Raw genomic sequence first — 22036 nt, forward strand, 5'->3', positions numbered from 1 at the left:
CTGTAGAATCAGGAGTCTGGCTGACCCTGCAAGTGTCGTGCCCAGCAACCCACACACTCTTAGGTAGGATTGTTTTATTAGGTCAGAAAAGTATTATGGTCGGATGATTGACCGTAGCTCTAATGTCATAGAAACCTGGTTACACAAATGGGAAGAGGCTTTCGCCATTTGTGAAATCATAAATGACATGAAGAAAATTCGTGAGGCCACCCATATGTTTAATTAGGCAACGGACAGAACAACAAAGGGATGGAGTGCATCCACTAATTGGGAGGGATTCAAGAAAGTATTTAGGAAGCACTTCTTACCTCGTGATGAAGCATCCCGAGCTTGGGACCAGTATAGAAACCTTTGTCAAAGAAATTTGTCAGTGGCTGAATACACAGACAAATTTAGAGAATGTGTAATGAAAGTTTATGAACCTCTTCTTAAGCCGGTGTACAAGTAAAGGATTTTATTTTTGGACTGAATTATAGAATTAAAACGGAAGTTCGGGCTAAGCACGCGAACACTCTAGATGAAGCAATTGCCATAGCCTTGAGCTATGAGGATGCCAAAGGTTATAGACCAAGTGGGTTTGTGTAGGCTGGGAGTTCGTATGAGTATCCAAAGAAAAGTGGGTTAGTAAAGGGAGTGTTTCACAGCCTAGTGGCAAGCCAAGCAGGCAAAGCCAGTTGAGACTCCTTCTAAACCAAGTACCACCATTGGGTGAAAAGAAAAGTAACTCCAATGGCAGCTCAGGCTTGGTCAAAATCTTTTTTGACCCCTGAGCAAAAAGAGAAAGCGAGGAGATAAGGCTTGTGCTTTGGATGCCTTCAACGTCATCAGTGTGGAAAGATTATCCACAGAAGAAGGATCATTTGATGGCTGAGATGGTGATCTCAAAGTGCAAGGTGGAGATGGAGGGAAGTCCAAGAGACAAACAAATGCAGACTTAGCAAGCGGGATCTTCTCAGAGATAAGTACATGTTTTGTTATGTGTGTCTGTTGCTAAGTTCGTAAACTATGCACCTGATAATATCCTATCTAATCCCACAGCAACAGGGTATACGGTGATTGCAACAAAGATAGAATACTATACTGCCTTTATAACTATTGCAATCTCTTCCGTATACTCACCCCTACCCCAAACAGCAGACACCATAGACTCCCTCAACCCTTTAAGTCTTCATCCCATACAAGTTCAAGCAAAACACATCATCCAAAAGAGGTCCTGCTAGTAGCAATGGCAAATTGATTCACTCTTCTTCTCTAGCATATGCTAAAACTGTCCATATACAATCATGTACTTCAAAGTATAGGATTTCTACATGTACATCATTACCAGATTCAATGCTCTACACAGACGGGTCCCATTCCAAGATCAACTGATCAAACTCCATCAGTACAAAGACTCATCCAAAGAATTTCTTCTGGGAGGTCTTCCATTGCTGGTAACACAACACCCTACCACTCTTTATCATTTACATACAACAGTAGATGCCACACACCTTGTGCTTCAAAGTTGAGGATTTCTTCAAATTGAAAGTTCCAACTGAACCACACTATATCATACTGTGATTCTACCTCTAAACAAAAGTACATTTTTTTCTTTTTTCATTTCCTCCAATAACATCCTCTACTACAAAAATATCTACAGAACCAAACCCCACACTCAAATGACTCTGATATAATATCTTCACTCTAGTCTCAGAAAAATTCATATTCTGGTATCATATCTATCTCATAAAACAGATCTCTCGGCCACTGGCTCCTGGGAAACTCCAATCCTGCAGCTATCTCATCTGTTATCTGTAGAATAAGAATCCACCGCTCTTCTGTCACTTCATTGTATATTACTTCATATTGCACATGTTGTGATACAATAATAGCCTCCACCCTATGGCTCATCTCAAACACCAAAAACATCTCTCCAATTACACGAATATTATCAATCTTCTAGCTCTTCTCTGGCCTCACACAAGACTCTTCATAGGAACTCAGACATCATCTGTCAGCAAACCATTGACTTCAAGAATTATCACAAGCTCAATGCAAGAGTAAGACACCATCTGACTTCTCAACATGATCAACCATCGATATCTTGTGAGAGAAAACCACACTAGTACACCGTGAGTATATGGGATTTAGCCAATGCTAACACATGCTCATCAACGAAACTTCCTTCAAAGGAGTCATCTATCTTTGCCACCATTTGCTTTAGAACTACGCCTCAGATTACACACCAAAGTCACAAGGTGTTAGCTATGATCAGCAAGCAACTCATTAGTTATATTGTCTGTAACCCACGAGTCTTTGTAGCTAGCACCTAGTACCTACTTAACTAAAGGCCTCTGCCTTAAGCTTTGAAGTAACTATGTGTTTATTTAGCGACGACTAGCCAGCCACCCTGTGATTTCTGTGCCACCTTCATTACCCATTTCTCTATATTGATTCTCAGCACTGTGGCTTCCTCTTGCTCACCGAGTTCCCATCATCAGACATTGTAGCTTCTTCTCTAGACCCTTACGCGACGTGATTCGATATCTCTCCCTCCCGGACTCTCCAGCAGTTCTTTTTTTCGTGATGATCCTTCATGTACCCACGATCTCCTTCTTGGAGTTCTCCCTCCAGAGCTCTCTTTTCGCTGCCGTCTGTCCACTACGAGCTCACCTCCTTCCTACTTCTCCTACTGATGGTGCCTCCATTAGCGACCCCTAGCTGCTCTCCAAGCGCCTTCTCCCATCACCTCCTATCCCTCGACTCCTTCCTTCTCAAAGATCCCCGGTCTCTCTTTTCTTCTGCGCCCTCCTTTCCCTCGTGCTACTGAGCTCCTCCTAGCCCAACACAGCAGTGACCTACGCTCCCTTCCAGCCACCCACGCCAACAGCCCCGTCGTCCTCACCAAGCTTCTCTGAGGGATGGCCCTCTCTGTTGCGTACCCCCAGCCCAAAGGCTTCTCCACTCTCCCTCTGTGCAATTGACCGCCAGCCTGCCTATGAGCACACTACAGCACCCCCGTCATCCCTCGCTCATCCTCAGCTCGCATGCTTCCCCTCAATTGCCCATCTATCCCTTTGCGCAATCATCTCCATCACTACAGTAGCACCTCTGGCCAGCAGCCTCCTCTTTTGCGCACAGGCCCCCTCTGTCAGCTCCCCGTCTCGGAGCTCACCTGCTTCTTCTCTGTGAGCCCACGATCATCTCTCGAACTCTCCTGCAAGTTGTCATCTCCATCTTCCTACCAGCTCGTCTATGAGAAGCCTCCTTTCCTTCTCTACGTAGCATGCATGGCCTTCCTTCCTTTAAATTAGCCACGTCATGCTTCCTTTTTTACCTCTCCTCCACCTTTTCTCAAAATCCTTGCACCAAGACTCTTGCTTACACAATTGGGGTCACATTTCACTAACACACAACCATCCTCCAACAAGGTATTTTACCACACGTAAAAAAACACAAAAACTTTACATCTGATATTCAACCACCGACCCCGTCACACATGGGTACATTGCTTTGGAGTGCATCCACCTGCTTTTCATCATATCCCAAGAGTCCCCGTAGAAGTATCTACCATCTCAAGAAAAATATCTACATCAGTGTAGATTCTTTTATGAGAGTGTCCATAGCTCCTTTCCACCACCAACTAGCTATGCACATAGCCATGCACCAACTCATCAGCATGCAACAAGTGATATACATATTTACATTTTATCCACACATCTCTAGCAACCCCTTTCTTCTGCTGTGACATTCATGTCCAACAGTGAGCCAAAAAGAGATGAAAGATCCAAATTTTCTTCTTTCTCACTTTGCAGTGACTTCCACCAGTTTTGCCACCACTTATTATCTTCATGATCCTCCTCTTTTAGTGCTACCATCAACCGTGCAAAGTATTTCTTCAACCGGACACCATTGACTCTCTTCTTATGTTTCTTATCATCTAGATCAGTCAATTGATAAGTTCCATTTTCAAATTTCTTCTCCACTTTGTATGGACCTTCCCATTTCGTCTAAAAAGCAGTATGAAATGTACTATCCAGTTTGCTATTATATCTAAGAGCCTCCATTAGCTTGATGTAAAATCTTCTTGTATGAGCCATCAAAATGCAAGATAGATGCTCCTGGAATGATAGCATGCTCCTCTTTATCTATCTTCTTCTCCACTTTCTTCACCAAAATGGGACCCTCTTTGTATGTCAACAGATATGCCAGTGTGGCTCTGGAAGTGCTCTCCACCAGAAATGAGAAAGTATATTCTTGTAGCTCAACCAACCACTTCATCATGCTTCGAGAAAGTGTTGAAGTATTGACAAGCTAAGGCAATAAAGAGTAGCAAGTCAAAACCACAAATGGCTTTGAGATCAGATATGCCCTGAACTTCCTGCAAGCATACACCAAGCTTGACAGAATCAGCTCTGCCTCTGTATATCTCCTCTCTGCTTCTATTTTCACTTTGCTAGTATAATATACAGGCCTCATATAACGGTACTCCTCCCTTTTCTGCAATAAGATGGCTCCCACAGCATCTAGTCCAAATGAAGGGTTTACATAAAAGGTTTGAGAGAAATCTGGAGCTTTCACACAAGCAATCTCTCCCAATACTTCCTTCACTCTATTGAACACTACTTCACAATCCTCATTCCATTACAGAGGTTCTTTCTTCATAGCTTGTTGCAAAGGATACAACAGCTGAGAGACTAAATGTACAAACCTTGTCATATACTTCACTTTCTGCACAAAAGTCTGCAACTGTTTTGATGTAAGGGAGTTGGAAGTAAGATAAGGGCTTTCACCTTCTCTGGATCAAGCTCAATGCCATTTTGAGATACTATATGTCCCAATAATTTCACTTTGGAGCATCCCAAATGACAATTCCATGGATTGAATTGTCCTCCTGCTTCATCCATTCTATGGAACACTTGATCCAGCCTCCATGCATGCTCTCTCTTGGAACTGTATACACATATATCATCCAAAAATGCTCTCACAAATTTATCAATGAAAGGGGCTAGCACTTCATTAGTATTCTCCTGATACCATGCCGGTGCATTCTTCAATCCAAATGGCACTACTTTGTAACAAAAGCAACCCCAGGGTGTGATGAATGTAGTTTTTTTTTTTTGGCAAAAAAGAGACTTCTATTAAGTAAGAAAGAAAATCGCTAGAGCAAGCTCTGAGCGGAAATACAACATCATGAAATCATGAGGATAAATAAAACCCCCTCAAAGTGAGGTAAAAAACAACCAAGGCTGAGGCTAAAAGTGCCACCTCAACCATGTAGGAGTCTAAGAGAAGAAAGGCGAATCCTTCCATTCCCTAAAGAAAGAAGCCCTCCTAGCTGAGGCTGCACGGGAGCCTCCCTGTATACTCATCCATACGGCCATCAAAGTATGTACGGTGTTTGTCCAGATACTAGCCAAAGTGTGCGAGGGATGAACCTGAGTACACTCCATAGCCTCTGTGCATCTGGCTCTCCAAATATGCCAGGATGCTATGCTCGCTAATATCCCAAGAAGTATCCACAGAGGCATGTACATCTGTAAAAGGAAGGTGTGGTACCACATCCAACGAACATGACTCAATCTGATGACGTCGAATCAAAACGGCCCGAGAGGTGTCGAGTCTCTCATAGAATACCTGAGGCCTTCCTCTAAGAACTCCTCCCCCCCGTCTGATTCTTCCATTGATTCAGACACCTAGGATGAGAGAGTATCACTGTGCTCCTCTTCTTCTTCTGGTTTCGTGGCACCTGGATCCTCACCTGTCTGCAATCCCATAAACAATGCTGAATAGTCTCCGAAGCAGAGAGGCAACGAGGGCAAGCAGGGTTGGCTCCGAACCTGGATCTCCAAAGATTCACTGCAATCCCACCATGGATAGAAAGCCAAAAGAAGAGAGTGATCTTTCTATTCCTGTGGGATTTCCAGAGTCTCCTCCAGAAGCACCTCTGCAGATCCGCAGTGATATCAAATGTCTCCCAATGAGGGAAAAAACAGGCATATTGGAGAGGTATCTCGGGCCATGCTAAATGAAAAAGACCTACCAGATGTTGGGCTGAAGCAGTTGCTACAGCAGTTTACATAATGAACAGAACTCCCACTGCAGCAATACATGGCATGACGCCAGAGGAGATGTATACTGGTAGGAAACCAGATATTTCTCATTTGAAAATTTTTGGTTGCATTGCCTATGTTCATGTGCCAGATGAGTTGAGGTCCAAGTTGGATCCAAAAGCTGAGAAGTGCATCTTTATTGGTTATTCTCTGCACAACAGAAAGGGTATAGATGCTATAACCCTTCTACTCATAAGTTTACAGTGAGCAGAGATGTTGTTTTTGATGAGATGAACAGCTGGTATAAACCAATAAATGTGATTGATGATGTAGATGCATAAAATGGTAATGCTGCACAGAATTCACAGTAGCAATCACAAAATATTAGTGGACCTGTAGTGTCCTCTAGCAGTGGTTCACATACTTCGCCATGGACAGGTAGATTGAGATCAGGAGAATCTCCTCAAAGCAATGCAGATAGTGGTATGCAGGTATCACGAAAAGGAAAAGAGAAGGTAGATCAGCCCATGTTTCATGTGAATGCAGGTCACTCTTATGTGGATGGTAAATCCAGTGGCTCAGCACAGAGCATTGATGATGAGTTGGGTATTCCTTCTATTGTTACACCTGGAGTAAGGAAGACCAGGGATGTTTTGAGAGCACCTAGAAGTGAGCCTATTTTGCGCAGGTCTACCAGAGCTAGGTATCCTGTGGATAGGCTGAAATATGATGGATTTACAGCCATTCACTATGCCTATATGGTCAAAGTGATACAGGAATCAGAATCCACTTCTTTTGAGCAAGCCATGGGAAAAGAAAAATGGGAGAAAGCCATGGATGAAGAAATGGATGCCTTGGAAGCAAATGCTATATGGGAATTGGTGCCTTTGCCTAAAGACAAGAATGCAATTGGCTGTGAGTGGGTTTATAAGGTGAAGCACAATGCAGATGATTCTGTGAACAGATACAAGGCAAGATTAGTTGTCAAGGGGTATGCACAGACATATGGCATTGATTATGAAGAAACATTCAGTCCGGTTGCAAGGATGGCAACCGTAAGAGCAGTCATTGCTATGGCTGCATCAAAGGGATGGTCTTTACATCAGATGGATGTAAAGAATGCCTTCTCCTTCTTGCATGGTGATTTGCAAGAAGAGGTCTTTATGGAGCAGCCACCAGATTTATATCAACTCATCAAACTCAACATCAGTACAAAGACTCATCCAGAGAATTTCTTCTGGGAGGTCTTCCATTGCTGGTAACACAACACCCTGCCACTCTTTATCATTTACATATAACAGTAGGTGTCACACACCTTGTGCTACAAAGTTGAGGATTTCTTCAAACTGAAAGTTCCAACTGAACCGCAATGTATCATACTGTGACTCTACCTCTAAACAAAAATACATTCTTTTGTTTTTTCATTTCCTCCAGTAACATCCTCTACTAGTATCAACCTATCTCCTTCCACAAAAATATATACAGAACCAAACCCCACACTCAAATGACTCTGATATAATATCTTCACTCTAGTCTCAAAAAAATTCATATTCTGGTATCATATCTATCTCATAAAACAGATCTCTCGGCCACTGGCTCCTGGGAAACTCCAATCCTATAGCTATCTCATCTGTTATCTGTAGAATAAGAATCCACTGCCCGGCAGCACAGAGGGTTGGGTCAACGAGTACCCAGTGCATGGAGAGGGACTTCACGTGGGGGGTGGTTGCTTGGCTCACGGAGGGGGCGCACTCACTTTCGGCTACCCCGGACTTTTGGATTCACGGCCAAACAATGACCAAGATCGAGGCACATGAGGTAGTTCCCCCCAGAGAGGTGCACCCTATACCATTGGCAGAGGATAGTGTGTGGGAGACAGTGGCTAGCATCACTGCTTGGCATACCTGGGTCACCCACTGTAGTTGGGTGATGGGAGGCCAGTAGAATACTCTGGTGGCAACTTTAGTCGCCATCTGGCAGGATATCATCTACACTCTGCGAGCTATATGGGAGCATGGGACTCTGTGATCTATAGCAATGCCGAAAGGAGCACGTGTTTCTGCAAGGCATGGCCTGGACGCTCCTTCTATTTCTCATGGAGAGAGGCATCTCTTAATTGTATAGTCCGCATTGTGGTTGTTAGCCCCTCCCTATGCAGTATGCTGGGAGCTCAGGAAACAGGTTGTCCCTTTTTAGGCGGCATTTGTTTTCTTTTTCCCATGATTAGCACCTTCTTGTTTTTGCTGATTTTTATGGTGGCCTTTTTAAAGCATTAATAGAAGTTCCTTTTTTACAGAAAAAAAAGAGAACCATCTTCCTTAGGGAGTGGTGAGGCTGTCCCTTCTTCTCAAAGTTCACTACAGGTTTGAGATGGCACTTTCAGCCTCGACCTAGATCTTTACCAGGCTTTTTTTATGAGTAGGACTAGCCTCTCAAGGTTATTCTCATGTTATGCATGGTATAACCTTACCTTAAGCATTTTCTCTTGGAGCTTCTTTATACTTGATAGAAGTCCTTTTCCTAGGACAAAAAATTGGACAAGAGTACACATGCATACCATATAACATCAGATTCCATTCCTGTTAGCACGTTCAAGTTATTCATTTATCCACAACTCATTATGGAGTAAAATAGGGTCGTACCCAAAACCAAATGAATGTCGCCAGCTCAAATGCATTCTGCAACAATGGAGGCACATGCTAAGTTGTATACAATTTGTACATTAATGCATGATAGCTTTTGCAAGCATCAAGTATTCCAAGTTAAATTCAAGAACAATGATTTATACCCTGGCTGGCATTCCCATTCACCTGAAAAAGAATGAAGTGGATAAGCCAAAGCAGTAAGTCTGGTTTATTGAACCAGAAAAGCTCATCACGAGGTTTTACATGGGTGCCCATAACAGGACCATGCAGACCTGCATTTTCTAATGCCAGTGTTGCAATTACATGCTGCAATTTTGTACCCACCACCAGGACCGCCTAGAGCCACATTGTACATGTTGTCCAATCCATAAGAAGCTGAACCAGTTAGAGCATTACCAAAAGCCTAATAAAGCCATCACAAAAAATCAAAACGTTCATTACAAAACTCACAAGCTGCAACCACAGTTCAACTCACAATGAAAGGGATGAATGCTATCCAGAAGTAAAGATTGGATCCTGCACCAAGAACTCATAAAAATGAATGCGCATGTTTTGGGAAGTTGTCATTATCATGTATGTAGATAAAAATTAAAGCACAAACCAATTGACAAATCAGTTAAGGAAACCAATCAGGAGAATGTAACAGCACATGGAATATAGGATACAAAGAGCGGCCATAATTTGAGCACATGCAATGGAATAGAGATCAGATATAGGAGGTGGAATACAGTGCCTTTTTATTAAAGAATGGAAATATGTATGCAATTCTCTGAACTACTGTTGGAGAGTATATGCTGGATTTTAAGGCTTGCTAACATAACCAAAATTTCATTAAGTGGTCGTTGAGTTTGGGATATGGAGATGTCAGAGATTAAATTTGAGATTGTAACCAACCTACAGAGTCAAGAGGATGTGCATGCAAGTTTGGTTTTGGTCTCACCACCTAGGGCATGTGTAATAGCAAGGTGGTTTCCTGGACTGTGAATAATGACAATGTGGTGTATAGATGGCATTTTTGTGAGACCCAACCCAACTAAGTAGGATTGTTTTATCGAACCTATTCGTCCAACCTTGTAGTCATGTAAATAATGACTTAGAATAAAGATCCTGGAACACTAGATTCACTAAATTGACAACCCTGGTTGTAATATTGGAATTTGGCTCCAAAGTCATAGCAGCCTAAGGGGTTGTTATTGTAAACATAAACAAACAAAAAAGGTACTGACTTATTACAAAATACCTAATGTGACCTAAATGGCACAATGTCATGGACCCACATGATGTACACCATCTTAAGCTTGAGGGTTCAGCCAAATGTGGAAATTTGGAGGTGATTGTTGCATATCCATCTAGATGGCATCTAGCCCTTCTGTTGTAGGCCTTGTAGAGAATGTAGTAGGGGAGTCCTATATGGGGATTGAGGAGCATAATGCATGTGGCATAGAAGGAGTCATGCCACATATGACAAGTTGTGGTAAGCCTTGTGGAGAATGGAACAGGAGGCATTGAGGAGGAGACTTGCCACCTTGCATAGAAGGAGTTACCCCACATATGATGGGTTGTGGAGAGACCTTGGGGGACTTTGGAAATGGGTAAATGTGTATTTGAAGGGGACCTTTGCTTTGAGAATATCATCTTCATCTGAGCCTTAAATTGATTTGAGTGTTTTCATTAGTATTTATACTGATACGTGCTTTATAGGTTGCCTTAATCTAGGGCCTAGGATGCCTTCTTGTATTGGAAAAGTGATGATGAAGTATGGATAATTCCTTAATTCACCCTCAGTGTGATTTGGTGGTTAGGACTATTAATAGGTTCATAGTATGAAGTCGTCGGTAATGGTTACAGATTTTAAAGGCCACATAAGGTAGCATAACCCCATACACATCTAATCATGGATGAAGGGGATGGATGCCACATTTCATCATTTTAAATTGTTGAGTCCTAGATGGCTTTGCCATGTATCATAGAGGCATGCACTCACCACCCCACTCATTCTAGGGCAGCCAATCATGTGAGTTTTTTTCCTTTCTTTTGAGATTTAGACTTATATAAAGTACCCAAAAAACCACCCAAAGTAAAAAACCCCAGGTTGAATTCCATCGTGTAGCTTTAGGAGTACTCTTCGTAGGATTCCCCCGTCCACTCATGAAGAGATTGAAAGGTAGCCTATCATGTGGAACGACAGTATTTTGGATGAGCATGGCAGACCACTTGGAGCTTCTCTTTACATGCAGTGGCCCAGATGCGATAGGGGCACTGCATCTACTGTGGGAGCATGGAAAGCCTTTAGGAGGCTTCCTGCAGATCGTCAGGCCCAGGTGGTTCATAATCTCAGAAGGAGTGCAGGGAGAATTCAATAGATGCAGCCTTGTTAGGTGGACACAAATGATATGCCTATTACTTGTTCCACCTGGATGGGGGCATTTTCTAGATCGGGCATTCCTTTGCAGGTGATTGCTTTACAGAACACACATGAGGATGCCCTAGCCTTTGATGTTTCTTCGGGGGGCAGGCTATCCAAGTCCACACATGATATATTGTTGGAGGTACCGTTTCAGCCAATCAGGGTAGTGGGCTTCATGGAGCATGGCTCTCTTTCACAATGGTACTTGGATCCTGACCCACTACTCATTGCCCTTGGCTCATGGAGGCTGTGGCTCTATGGAGGTGTCCCAATTAAGTTTTTGCAGTGGGACCCTAGAGAATGGGAGTGAATAGATGAAGGGCACCGAGAGAAAGGCATTCCCTTCTTTCGTTACACGGTCAGTAATGCCAGGAAATTCCAGCTTAGCTGTAGGGGTTGGAGGCCCACCAGAGCTCCTCATTGAGAGAATTATCAGATTTCTACAGACTTGCAGAAAATTTTTTGGCAGAGGCTTTGGAAATCCCATCGGAATAGAAAAATCACTCTCTTCTTTTGGCTTTCTATTCATGGTGGGATAGCAGTGAATCATTGGAGATCCAAGTTTGGGACTGCCCTACTTGCCCTCGTTGCCTTTCTGCTTCGGAGACAGTAGAGCACTACCTTTGGGATTGTAGAGAGGCGAGAATCATATGGAAGGGGATTGCAAGACTTTTCAGCACTTTTGTTCACCTCTCCTTCTGTATGACCTGGGGATCAGTGGCTTGGCTCACTCTTTCAGAGCCCCAGGTTTTCTTCGAGAGACATGACTCGTCTTGGGCTCTACACATCCGATGACACCTTGTGGAGTCATGCTCTCTAGAGGATGTTCCGGCCACTCTCTTCAGGGCTGCTCATTCCTCGGTTGACTCTCCATGGGAGGTTTTAGCTAGCATTGCAGCATGGCACATTTGGAGAGCCAGATGCACTGAGGCTATGGAGGGTTCTCAGGTTCACTCTTCTCAGATCTTGGCCAGTACTTGGACAGGTACGGTACACACTCTGATGGCCATATGGGCGACCATGCAGGGATCCTGTCGAGCAGCCTCCTCCAGGAGAGTTACTTTTCTCGGGGATTGGAGAGACTCTCCCTTCCTTGCTGAGACTTCTATAGGGTTAAGTTAGCATTTTCAGCCTCAGCCTTGGTTTCTTTCTACCTCATTCTTATGAGGTGTTTTTATTACATGCTTAGCATGATGTATTTCCGCTCAGAGCTTGCTCTAGCGAGTTTCTTTCTTACTTAATAGAAGTCTCTTTTTTGGAGGAAGGAAAAAAAAAAAATATATATATATATATATATATATATGTCTTATGTGTTCTCACTCCTCTTGCCATAATGCATCTATTCTCCCCCACTTTCCCACATGAGAACAAGTATTGTCTTTATCAAGTGAGAAATACAAAGCTTGATTTGTACAAGCCAAGAGAGTGATTCAGTAGCAGAGTAGAACCCCTAATCTTCGACGATCAAAGTACTATTGTATTTTATGCTAAGAGTTTGGGGTATCTAACTATCTCTCCAACCAATTATACTTGTGGAGAAGGAGACTTCTTTGTAAGGGACTAGACACTGCCACATTAGTGGTAAGACCTTACCAATATGCCTTCATCATGTTGTTCCTCTAACATTAATTATGTATCTCAAAGGAAAGCATTCCAAAAGAAGCCTAGAATGAGAGTAAAGCCTTGTGAAGGTGAATATTTCATCAAGGTGAACACCAAGAAAAAAATATGCACCTTCTGTGAAGTACCCAATCTACAGACATGAGAAACTAGATCCATACAAAGGCCTAAGATTAATCCTTATACATGCAAGGGAGATAACCATTTGGAGGGGTCTATCCCATTTTTTGTAAACCTTGACCCTTGGGCACCTTTGCTAGCATGAGATCCTAGCCATAGGTTTATCCTTGACCACCATGAGATGGCTTGTGAAACTACGTGACTAGATGTATCCTTGACATAGCATGAGGCAAACCTTTGAGGGGGGCTATGTTGGAACATTTGTGGTCAAGGGCTTGCTAGGTGCATGTGTGCATCCACTAGCAATCACATGTTTGAGTGTGTGTAGGTAGTCTAGCACACTTATTGCTATTATGTGTCAAGACCATGACACAGGTGGTGATGTAGTACAAAGGCCCCCACATGGGGGGGTGCCTATGATATAGGCTGATTGCCATTGATGTAGGAGAGGTGCCACCGATTTAGGACACTCTCTCTATTTCTATAAAAGACGGTTTTCCCTCTCAAATCGATAGAACACCCATTTCAATATATTATGTCTTCTCACTCCTCTTGCCATAATGCATCTATTCTCCCCCACTTTCCCACAGCCACAAGGACTGGACCTTTGGCACGCCCATGGTACTGAAGTGAATTTTCAGTCGAGCTTCATGTGGGAGAAGCCGATGTGTGGTTTGACAGTAGTAGGGGTTATCAGATTACCACTATTAACTAGAAAAGAAATCAAGGCATGAGGCTAGATGCTAGATATGGTGACGCTCGAGGGCCATGGGGGAACGGGAACGTGAGGGGAGAAGTGTTAACATGGATGGGAAAAAGGGATTAATAGGGGTGGGAATGAAGAGAGAGACCATGTCACAAAGAGAAAGGGAGAGGGGGAAGATGAGCATGGACATGATGAGAGGTGGAATATAGAGATGGAGACATCAAGGGAAGAGAGTCATGCTTTATTTGAAAGGAAGGAAGGATGGGGGAAATCAAAGTACTAGCATGGTGGCTTTACAAGAATGAGTGTGTCCCATCAAGGAATAGCCCTCTCCTTTTATAGCCAAGAGAGGGGGTCTCTCACAATAAACGCATCCTCCCACATGCATGGTGTGTGTGGAGGAATCTCCCATGTGGGCTAGGTAGGTACACACTCTCAATTGTGTGCGACAACCCTTTGCCTCATTTTTTCACATAAATCAAACCCCATATCCCAAGTCTAAGATACTCCCTTGTTCAATTCCCAATTTTATAATACGTTCAAACATCTAGGAGGACAAGTGGAGGGTTGGCACAAGGAGTCTTGCCACCTCATCCTACTTTCCCCATTATTTAACTTGCATTCTTGGACTATCTACACCCCCCCCACATGGGCCTATCCTATATGGAGGGAATAATCCGATATAATATCCATCTCCACCTATTTTATATTACTTCTCCCATGGTCCTTGGGCCATGTCTCACTAAATGCAGGCATGGGACCGCCTAGGTAGAGGGGTGGCACATGGAGAAACCATGCCACCTTAACATTTTATAATACTACTACCATGGATTATGTACAACATGTAGGAATATAAAAGGAAGAACTAGAAACTAGAAAACTAGAAGTAAAATAAGAACAAGATTGAAAGACAAAGAAGTACCTTGAGAAGAGTGTAGACAAGACACAAGCTAGATAGATTGCAATGATGTGACCCATGAATATATGGGCCAAAGTACAAGACATAAAACAAGAGTGCTTATGGGATAATTGTAGAGGTGCCACATGGCACACATTCAAGACACAAAGACTAGACTAGACTAGACAAATGTAGACTAGGGAAATAGTACACTTAGTGTGCACTTATCTCCAACACCCTTCTTAAGTGGACACTAGGAGGAAGACAGAAAGACAAGACTAGAAGACAGACATAAAGACTGATAGACTGAGAGACAAGATAGAAGACATGACAGATAAAGATCCTAAGACACCCCTCCTCAAGTGATATCCTCATATGGGTCCACAAGGGTAGGGACAAGATGGATCTAAAACAAAACACAGTCAGATTGATAGACAAATAGATAGACAGACAAGACTAGATAGACAGAAGACTGACTGTAGACAAACAGAAAGACCAAGACATTAGAACCCCTTGACCTACATCATCGGTAGTCAAAGTGGTAGACAAGAAATATGAAGTAATCAGAAAGCCCATTTCTCATCATATGACGAAGAAAAAGCAGGATCTGCTGATGGAGATGTTGCAGCAACATGGGCTGAGGTAGATGTAGGGGCTGATGTAGAGGGTTTGGAGTAGCAGTCCTTCTCCCGGTGATTGTCACGGCCACAAATGGTGCATGGATGAGCCTTGAAACAGTCCTTCTCCATATGATTAGGTTTGCCACAATGGGTGCAAGGCTTTCTTACCTTAGAACTTCCTTTCTTTGCTAAAACTGTAGTGTCAGTTACCTTTCGTTGTTGAGTTCTTTCTTCTTCTTGGAGAGCATTAATGATACCTTCGAGAGAAGGATTATTATGATACTTGAAGGTAGTGACAAGAGTAGCATAGGTGTCAAGTAAGCTTTTGAGAAGCACAGCAATAGCAATATCTTCCGAGATGGGGGACTTCACTGATGCAAGCTGAACCATAAGACTGCGAAGATAATTGACATGAGAGGCTATAGTAGCTCCCTCCTGCATATGTAGATCAAAGAATGAGATCATAAGTACAATCTTAGAGTTTTTAGATCGGGGTCCAAAAAGGGTATCCAAAGTGATCCATGCTTGAGAAGCAGACTGTATGTCGGAGATGTGATGAATGTAATCATCTCCAAGACCGAGCAAGATGATAGCATAGGCTTTGTCATTCTTGGCAGTGGGAACATAAGTGACAACTTGCTCAATGTCGGAATCTTCGGGAGCAGCACGGTGAACAACGTCCCAAAGACCTTCTTTCATAAGATGGCAGTTGATTTTGATTTGCCAAGTATGAAAGTTGGACCCATTGAATTTGTCGATAGACATGAGAGAATGAGAGGAAGAGGCCATGTGGGAAGGTCTTACCTCTTGCTAAGATGCAAGGGCAGTGTCTATTTCCCTTACAATATTGCAGAAATAAATGAAAGGAGATCCAAGAAGCCGGTTCTCTCACCACTTTATCAAGGCCATAGCATGTGACAGCCCATCGAAGCAGGAGGAACCAGCAGTTTGCAGATATGAGGATAACAAAAAAAAGACTGCTCAGCAAACTGAAGAGACAATGCACATTACCTTGTAGACTCTTCAAGAGGAAGTGATGGCAGAACTGAATGCAGGTTGGGCAGAGATAGAACAGCTTCAGCTTCTCCTTTGTTTCGAACAGAAAAGGTACGGGCAGCAGCTTCAGAAAGTCGTGGGCAGCAACATGGAGCGGCTCTTCAGCATGAACAGGGGCGGCAACTCACAGCGCAGCAATGGTGAGCTGAGCGCAGCAATGGCGCGCAGATCTGGCGCGGATGGCGCCTTGAGCGCAGCAGATCTGGCAGTGCAATGGCGTGCAGATCTGGCGCACAGATCTGGCAGAGAGATGGCGGCCTGATGTGGTGGCGCAGATCTGGCAGAGAGATGGTGGGACAGAAAGAGGCGGGCAGATCTGCAGCGGCAACCTGAACAGGAACAGCAGCAGCTGGAGGTGACGGTCTGAATACCATGTAGTGGAGAAGATGGGCAGAAGATGGAGATGGCGGCACAGAGAGTGGCAGGGCAGACAGAAGCAGCCCGTTTTGGAGATGATGGTGACCAGCTGAGCGGGGCAGAAATCTGAGAAGAGGCGGCTATGGCTACAGCAGACTGAGGGGAGAGAAGAGGGATCTACATGGCTCTGATACCATGTAGGAATATAAAAGGAAGAACTAGAAACTAGAAAACTAGAAGTAAAATAAGAACAAGATTGAAAGACAAAGAAGTACCTTGAGAAGAGTGTAGACAAGACACAAGCTAGATAGATTGCAATGATGTGACCCATGAATATATGGGCCAAAGTACAAGACATAAAACAAGAGTGCTTATGGGATAATTGTAGAGGTGCCACATGGCACACATTCAAGACACAAAGACTAGACTAGACTAGACAAATGTAGACTAGGGAAATAGTACACTTAGTGTGCACTTATCTCCAACACAACACACCATATGGGTCCTCTTACGTGGAAGGGTGGCACATGGTCATGACCTGCTACCTCAACCCTGGGCCCTATGCACACCATATTTTATTATACTATTGCCACACATACAAGCACACACACATATTTATTCCTTTTACCTTGGTCAAATTTATCCATAACAGTTCCCCCCCCCCAGGTAGGGAATGCACAGCATTTCCATGCCTGGGACCATCACGCATAAAGAAGGGCTTGAGATAACGCTTGTTGATCACCTTCTTGCCATATGGCTCATGCAGCTCTTGAACTTGTACAGACCCATTGCTATGTTCCTTGATGACGTTGTATGGACCAGTCCACAGTGGAAGGAACTTTTTATCCATTTGGTGATCTAATCTATTATCAAAGCATAGCACAACATCCCCCTCAGCAAAGTGTCTTTCCCATCCCTTGCGAATCTTAGCATCCAAGCGGGCCTTTTGTCGATGCTTTTGGATCTCTGTTTGATGTAGTGCAAGGCGTCGGGTTTCATTTAACTTCTCAAGTTGTACCAACCTGGCCTCTACATGTTCATCTTCTGTTCTTGTGCCAATCTCAAGGCCAAAATCTCTCTCTCTAGTGGTAAAACTGCCTCAGTACCGTACACCAACTCAAAAGGAGTGTGACCTGTAGACGTTTTATGGGAGATGTTGTAAGCCCATACGGCTTCAATAACCTTCTGATCGCACTGGCTCTTGTTCCCTGCGGCCATTTTTTTCATGGATTTACAAAGGAGGCCGTTGGTCCGCTCCATTTGTCCCATGGATGTTGGATAATAGATGCTAGAAGTGCAATGATCAATACCCATGCGATCCATGAGCAACTCCACTGCTTCATTTAAGAATGGACTCCCATGGTCAGATACTATTTCTATGGGTGTCCCAAACCTTGTGCAGATACGTTCAAATATGAAATTTGAAACTGTCTTTCCATTTGCAGTGGGGAGGGCAATAGCTTCAGCCCACTTAGTGACATACTGAGTGGCTACCAAAAAATACTTCTTTTTGCGGACAGTCATGGGCAGGGGTCCAACAAAATCTATTTCCCACTTCTGAAACAGATGGATGGACATCATTGGATGATGTTGCCCAAGACGCAAAATCCTTCCTACCAAAGAATTGGCATGGTTCACAAGTTTTGCAATATCCTTGAATAATGTTGGCCAATAGTACCCATAGTGGCCTCCACAAAATCCATCATGATAATGCTTCAATACCTTAGTTACTTCATCTGCATCAATGGCCCGTCTTAGTACCCCATCCATGCCTTGACGGTATAGCACCCCATCAAAGAGAGTGTAGCGTCTAATATCTCTACGGATCTTCTTTCTCTCATAGCTAGTACTTTCCGCAGGAAAGGAGAAAGCGGTCAGAAACCTATAGATACCACCATACCATGGATCCCCAACTTCTATGGCCGCTACAAGGGTTACATCGAGGCACTCCTCTAAATCAATCAAAGCATTCTTCAAATTGGAACAACCCCTCTTTATAATTTTGAAAGAAAAATCATATTCTTGTAGAATTGCCAACCATTTGGCCAACCCGGGCCATGGGATTTGGTGATTGAAGAACCTGTTTTACAAGACCATTGCTAGAGATTATGATGAAGATTTTCCAGCCACATAATGCTTGAATTTCTCAATGCAGAACACCAAAGACAAGGCATGCTTGTCAGCCTCAGAGTAGCATCGTTCAATTTCGAGCAATTGTCAAGAAGCAAATCGGACGGGATACATGAACCGATCCTCCCCTTGCTGGAGAAGAATACCCATCAGAGTGTGCTCATCAAACCCAGGATTGATATAGAAAGTCTTTGACCAATCAGGATTTTGTAGAATGGGTTCTGAAGCCAGAGCACTCTTGATTTGTACAAACCCATGATCACAATCCTCATCCCAAGAGAAATCAACCCCATCTTTTAATAGCGTAGTCATGGGTCGCATCAAAGCAGCATATTGATCAATGAAGCGACGATAGTATTCTGCTAGATTGATAAATAAGTGTACCTGACGTTTGGTTGTTGGCGAGGAGAGCTTGAGGATAGCTTCTACCTTCTCGGGGTCAAGCTTGACGCCCTCGGATGAGACAATATGTCCCAGTAACCTCCCTTAAGTGGCTCCAACCAGTGGCTCCAATGGTGCATTTATTAGGGTTGAGGCTGCCATTTGCATCATTGACTCTTTGGAAGGCCAACCTAACCTTCATGACGTGCTCCTTTCGTGCCGAGAATATACAGAAATCATCTAAAAACACCTCCATGAAAACCCCCAAATAAGGAGTAAACACCATCTGCATAAATCTTTGAAAGGTAGCAGGAGCATTGGTGACGCCAAATGGCATTACTTTGAATGCAAACGTCCCCCAGGGTGTGGCAAATGTGGTTTTAAGCACATCCTCCTCGGCAATTCTAATTTGATAAAACCTGGAGTAACCATCACAGAAAGTATACATCTCATGACCACTTACCTTCTCAAGAATGAGATCTTGAAAGGACAGAGGATGATGGTCTCTCTTAGTGACCGCATTGAGTTTCTTATAATCGATGCAGACCCGCTACTTGTTGTTTTTCTTTGGGGTGACTACCACTGGTGAAACCCATTTAGTATTGTGGACCGGAACAATAAACCCAGCTTCTATAAGCTTCCGCAACTTTGAGGGCAAAGTGTCGGTCTGTAGGGGCCCTAACCTCCGATACTTCTGAGCCACTGGCTTAGCACCAAGCTTCAGCTCTATCTTGTGTTCTATGGCAGTCACATGGCGAAGGTGGTGGTAGCTAGTTGCGAAGAGGTCAAGGAAACCTTTGAACACTTCTAGGAACTCATCTTTCTCACTCGGAGTGAGGTTTGGGGAAAGCATAGATTCAAGCTGTTGAGGACTAGCTGTTACCTTTTCTGCAGGTGGCGGGGTCGGAGACACTCCCATCATGTAAACTTCTTCCTCTGAGAACTCCTCCCCCCCGTCTGAATCTACCATTGATTCAGACACCGAGGATGAGAGAGTATCACTGTCTTGCTCCTCTTCTTCTTCTGGTTCAGTGGCACTTGGTTGCACTGGGATCTTCTCCTTTGAAGCACCAAAAGACATGTGTCCTGTCTTCCAATAGCTGACTGCATCACTCTTTCTCAACCACAGTCTCCCGAATAGGGCTGGGTAACTCCTGCCTGTATCTTTTTTCCCCCCCCCCCCCAAAAAAAGAGACTTCTATTAAGTAAGAAAGAAACCCGCTAGAGCAAGCTCTGTGCGGAAATACACCATGCTAAGCATGTAATAAAAAACACCTCAGAGGAATGAGGTAGAAAGAAACCAAGGGTGAGGCTGAAAATGCCATCTCAACCCTGTAGAAGTCTCAGCAAAGAAGGGAGAGTCTCTCCAATCTCTGACAAAAGTAACTCTCCTGAAGGAGGCTGCTTGAGATGATCCCTGCATGGTCGCCCAAATGGCCATCAAAGTGTGTATCGTATCTGTCCAAGTACTGGCCAAGATCTGAGAAGGGTGAACTTGAGAACCCTCTAAAGCCTCAATGCATCTGGCTCTCCAAATGTGCCATGCTGTAATGCTAGCTAGGATCTCCCATGGAGAGTCGACCGAGGAGTGAGCAGCCCTGAAAAGAGTGGCCGGAACATCTAGAGAGCACGACTCCACAAGGTGTCGTTGGATGTGAAGAGCCCAAGAGGAATCAAGTCTCTCAAAAAATACCTGGGGCCCTGAAAGAGTAAGCCAAGCCACTGATCCCCAAGTCATATAGAAAGATAGGCGAACAAAACTGCTGAAAAGTCTTGCAATCCCCTTCCATATGATTCTCCCCTGTCTGCAATCCCAAAGGTCGTGCTGTATTGTCTTCAAAGCAGAAAGGCAGCGAGGGCAAGAAGGGTCAGCTCTGAACCTAGACCTCCAATGCTTTACTGCTATCCCATCATGAATAGAAAGCCAAAAGAAGAGAGTGATTTTTCTATTCCGGTGGGATTTCCAGAGTCTCTACCAAAAAAATTTCTGCAAGTCAGCAGGAACCTGAAAGTTCTCCCAATGATGAGCTCTGGTGGGCCTCCAACCCCTACAGCTGAGCTGGAATTTCCTGGCATTACTGACCGTGTAACAAAAGAAGGGGATGCCCTTCTCTGGGTGCCCTTCATCTATCCATTCCCATTCCCCATGGTCCCACTGCAAAAACTTAATTGGGACACCTCCATAGAGCCACAGCCTCCATGAGCCAAGGGCGAGGAGAAACGGGTCATGATCCAAGTACCACTGTGAAAGAGAGCCATGCCCCATGAAGCCCACTATCCTGACTGGCTGAAACGGTACCTCCAACAAGATATCGTCTGTGGATCTGGACAGCCTGCCTCCCGAAGAAACATCAAATACTAAGGCATCCTCATGTGGGTCAAGAAAAGCAATCACCTGTAAAGGAACTCCCAATCTGGCAAATGCCCCCATCCAAGTGGAGCAAGTAATAGGCATGTCATCTGTGTCCACCCAATCCAAGGGCAAGGCTGCATCAATCTGTTGGATGCTCCCTGCACTCCCTCTGAGATTAAGAACCATTTGGGCCTGTTGGTCTGCAGGAAGCTTCCTGAAGGCTTTCCATGCTCCCACTGTAGATGCAGGCCCCTCTCCCATCTTGGCCACTGCATGTAAGGAGAAGCTCCAAGTGGTCTGCCAAGCTCATCCAAAATCCTTTCATTCCACAAGATAGGCTGTCTTTCAATCTCTTCACGGGTGGATCGGGGAATCCTGCAAAGAGTACTCCTGAAGCTGGCCCATGCTTTCAGGATAGCAACCATAAGAGGGGAAGAGGGAGACCTGAGGTGGGATGTGGTGAAAACCTATCTAGTACTGCCCTCTCACAACGAACTTGCAGAGTAAATCTCTGCACTGTAGATTTGGGTCGATGATATTCAAAACCCCTTCTCTTGTAGGAAGAATCAAGGTCTCCCAAGCCACCCTGGCTGTAACATCAGTTGTGCCATCTAGACCACTCCATAAAAAGTTTCGTACAAGCCTCTTAAGCTGAGTGATACAATCCCTAGAGTGTCACCAACAAGAGCATACAAACCATGCTGTGGCTAG

At 44.1% G+C, this 22036-nt stretch overlaps 1 protein-coding gene across 1 annotated transcript in view; it reads right to left on the minus strand.

Annotated features, from left to right (window-relative positions):
* LOC147884400 (MLO-like protein 11) overlaps positions 1-22036 on the minus strand; it is a 287986-nt gene that overhangs the window by 2581 nt on the left and 263369 nt on the right. The window contains exons 10-12 of the mRNA XM_087398438.1: positions 9153-9193; positions 8843-9013; positions 8675-8710 (exon numbers count right to left, since the gene is read on the minus strand). Coding sequence (XP_087254564.1) covers positions 8675-8710; positions 8843-9013; positions 9153-9193 — 248 coding nt within the window. The remainder of the gene's footprint in view (positions 1-8674; positions 8711-8842; positions 9014-9152; positions 9194-22036) is intronic.

The sequence above is a fragment of the Dipteris shenzhenensis genome, chromosome 27 (genome assembly GCF_047967505.1).
Source record: "Dipteris shenzhenensis isolate YYH24624 ecotype China chromosome 27, Dip_SZ_1.0, whole genome shotgun sequence".
In the NCBI taxonomy this organism is placed as follows: Eukaryota; Viridiplantae; Streptophyta; class Polypodiopsida; order Gleicheniales; family Dipteridaceae; genus Dipteris; species Dipteris shenzhenensis.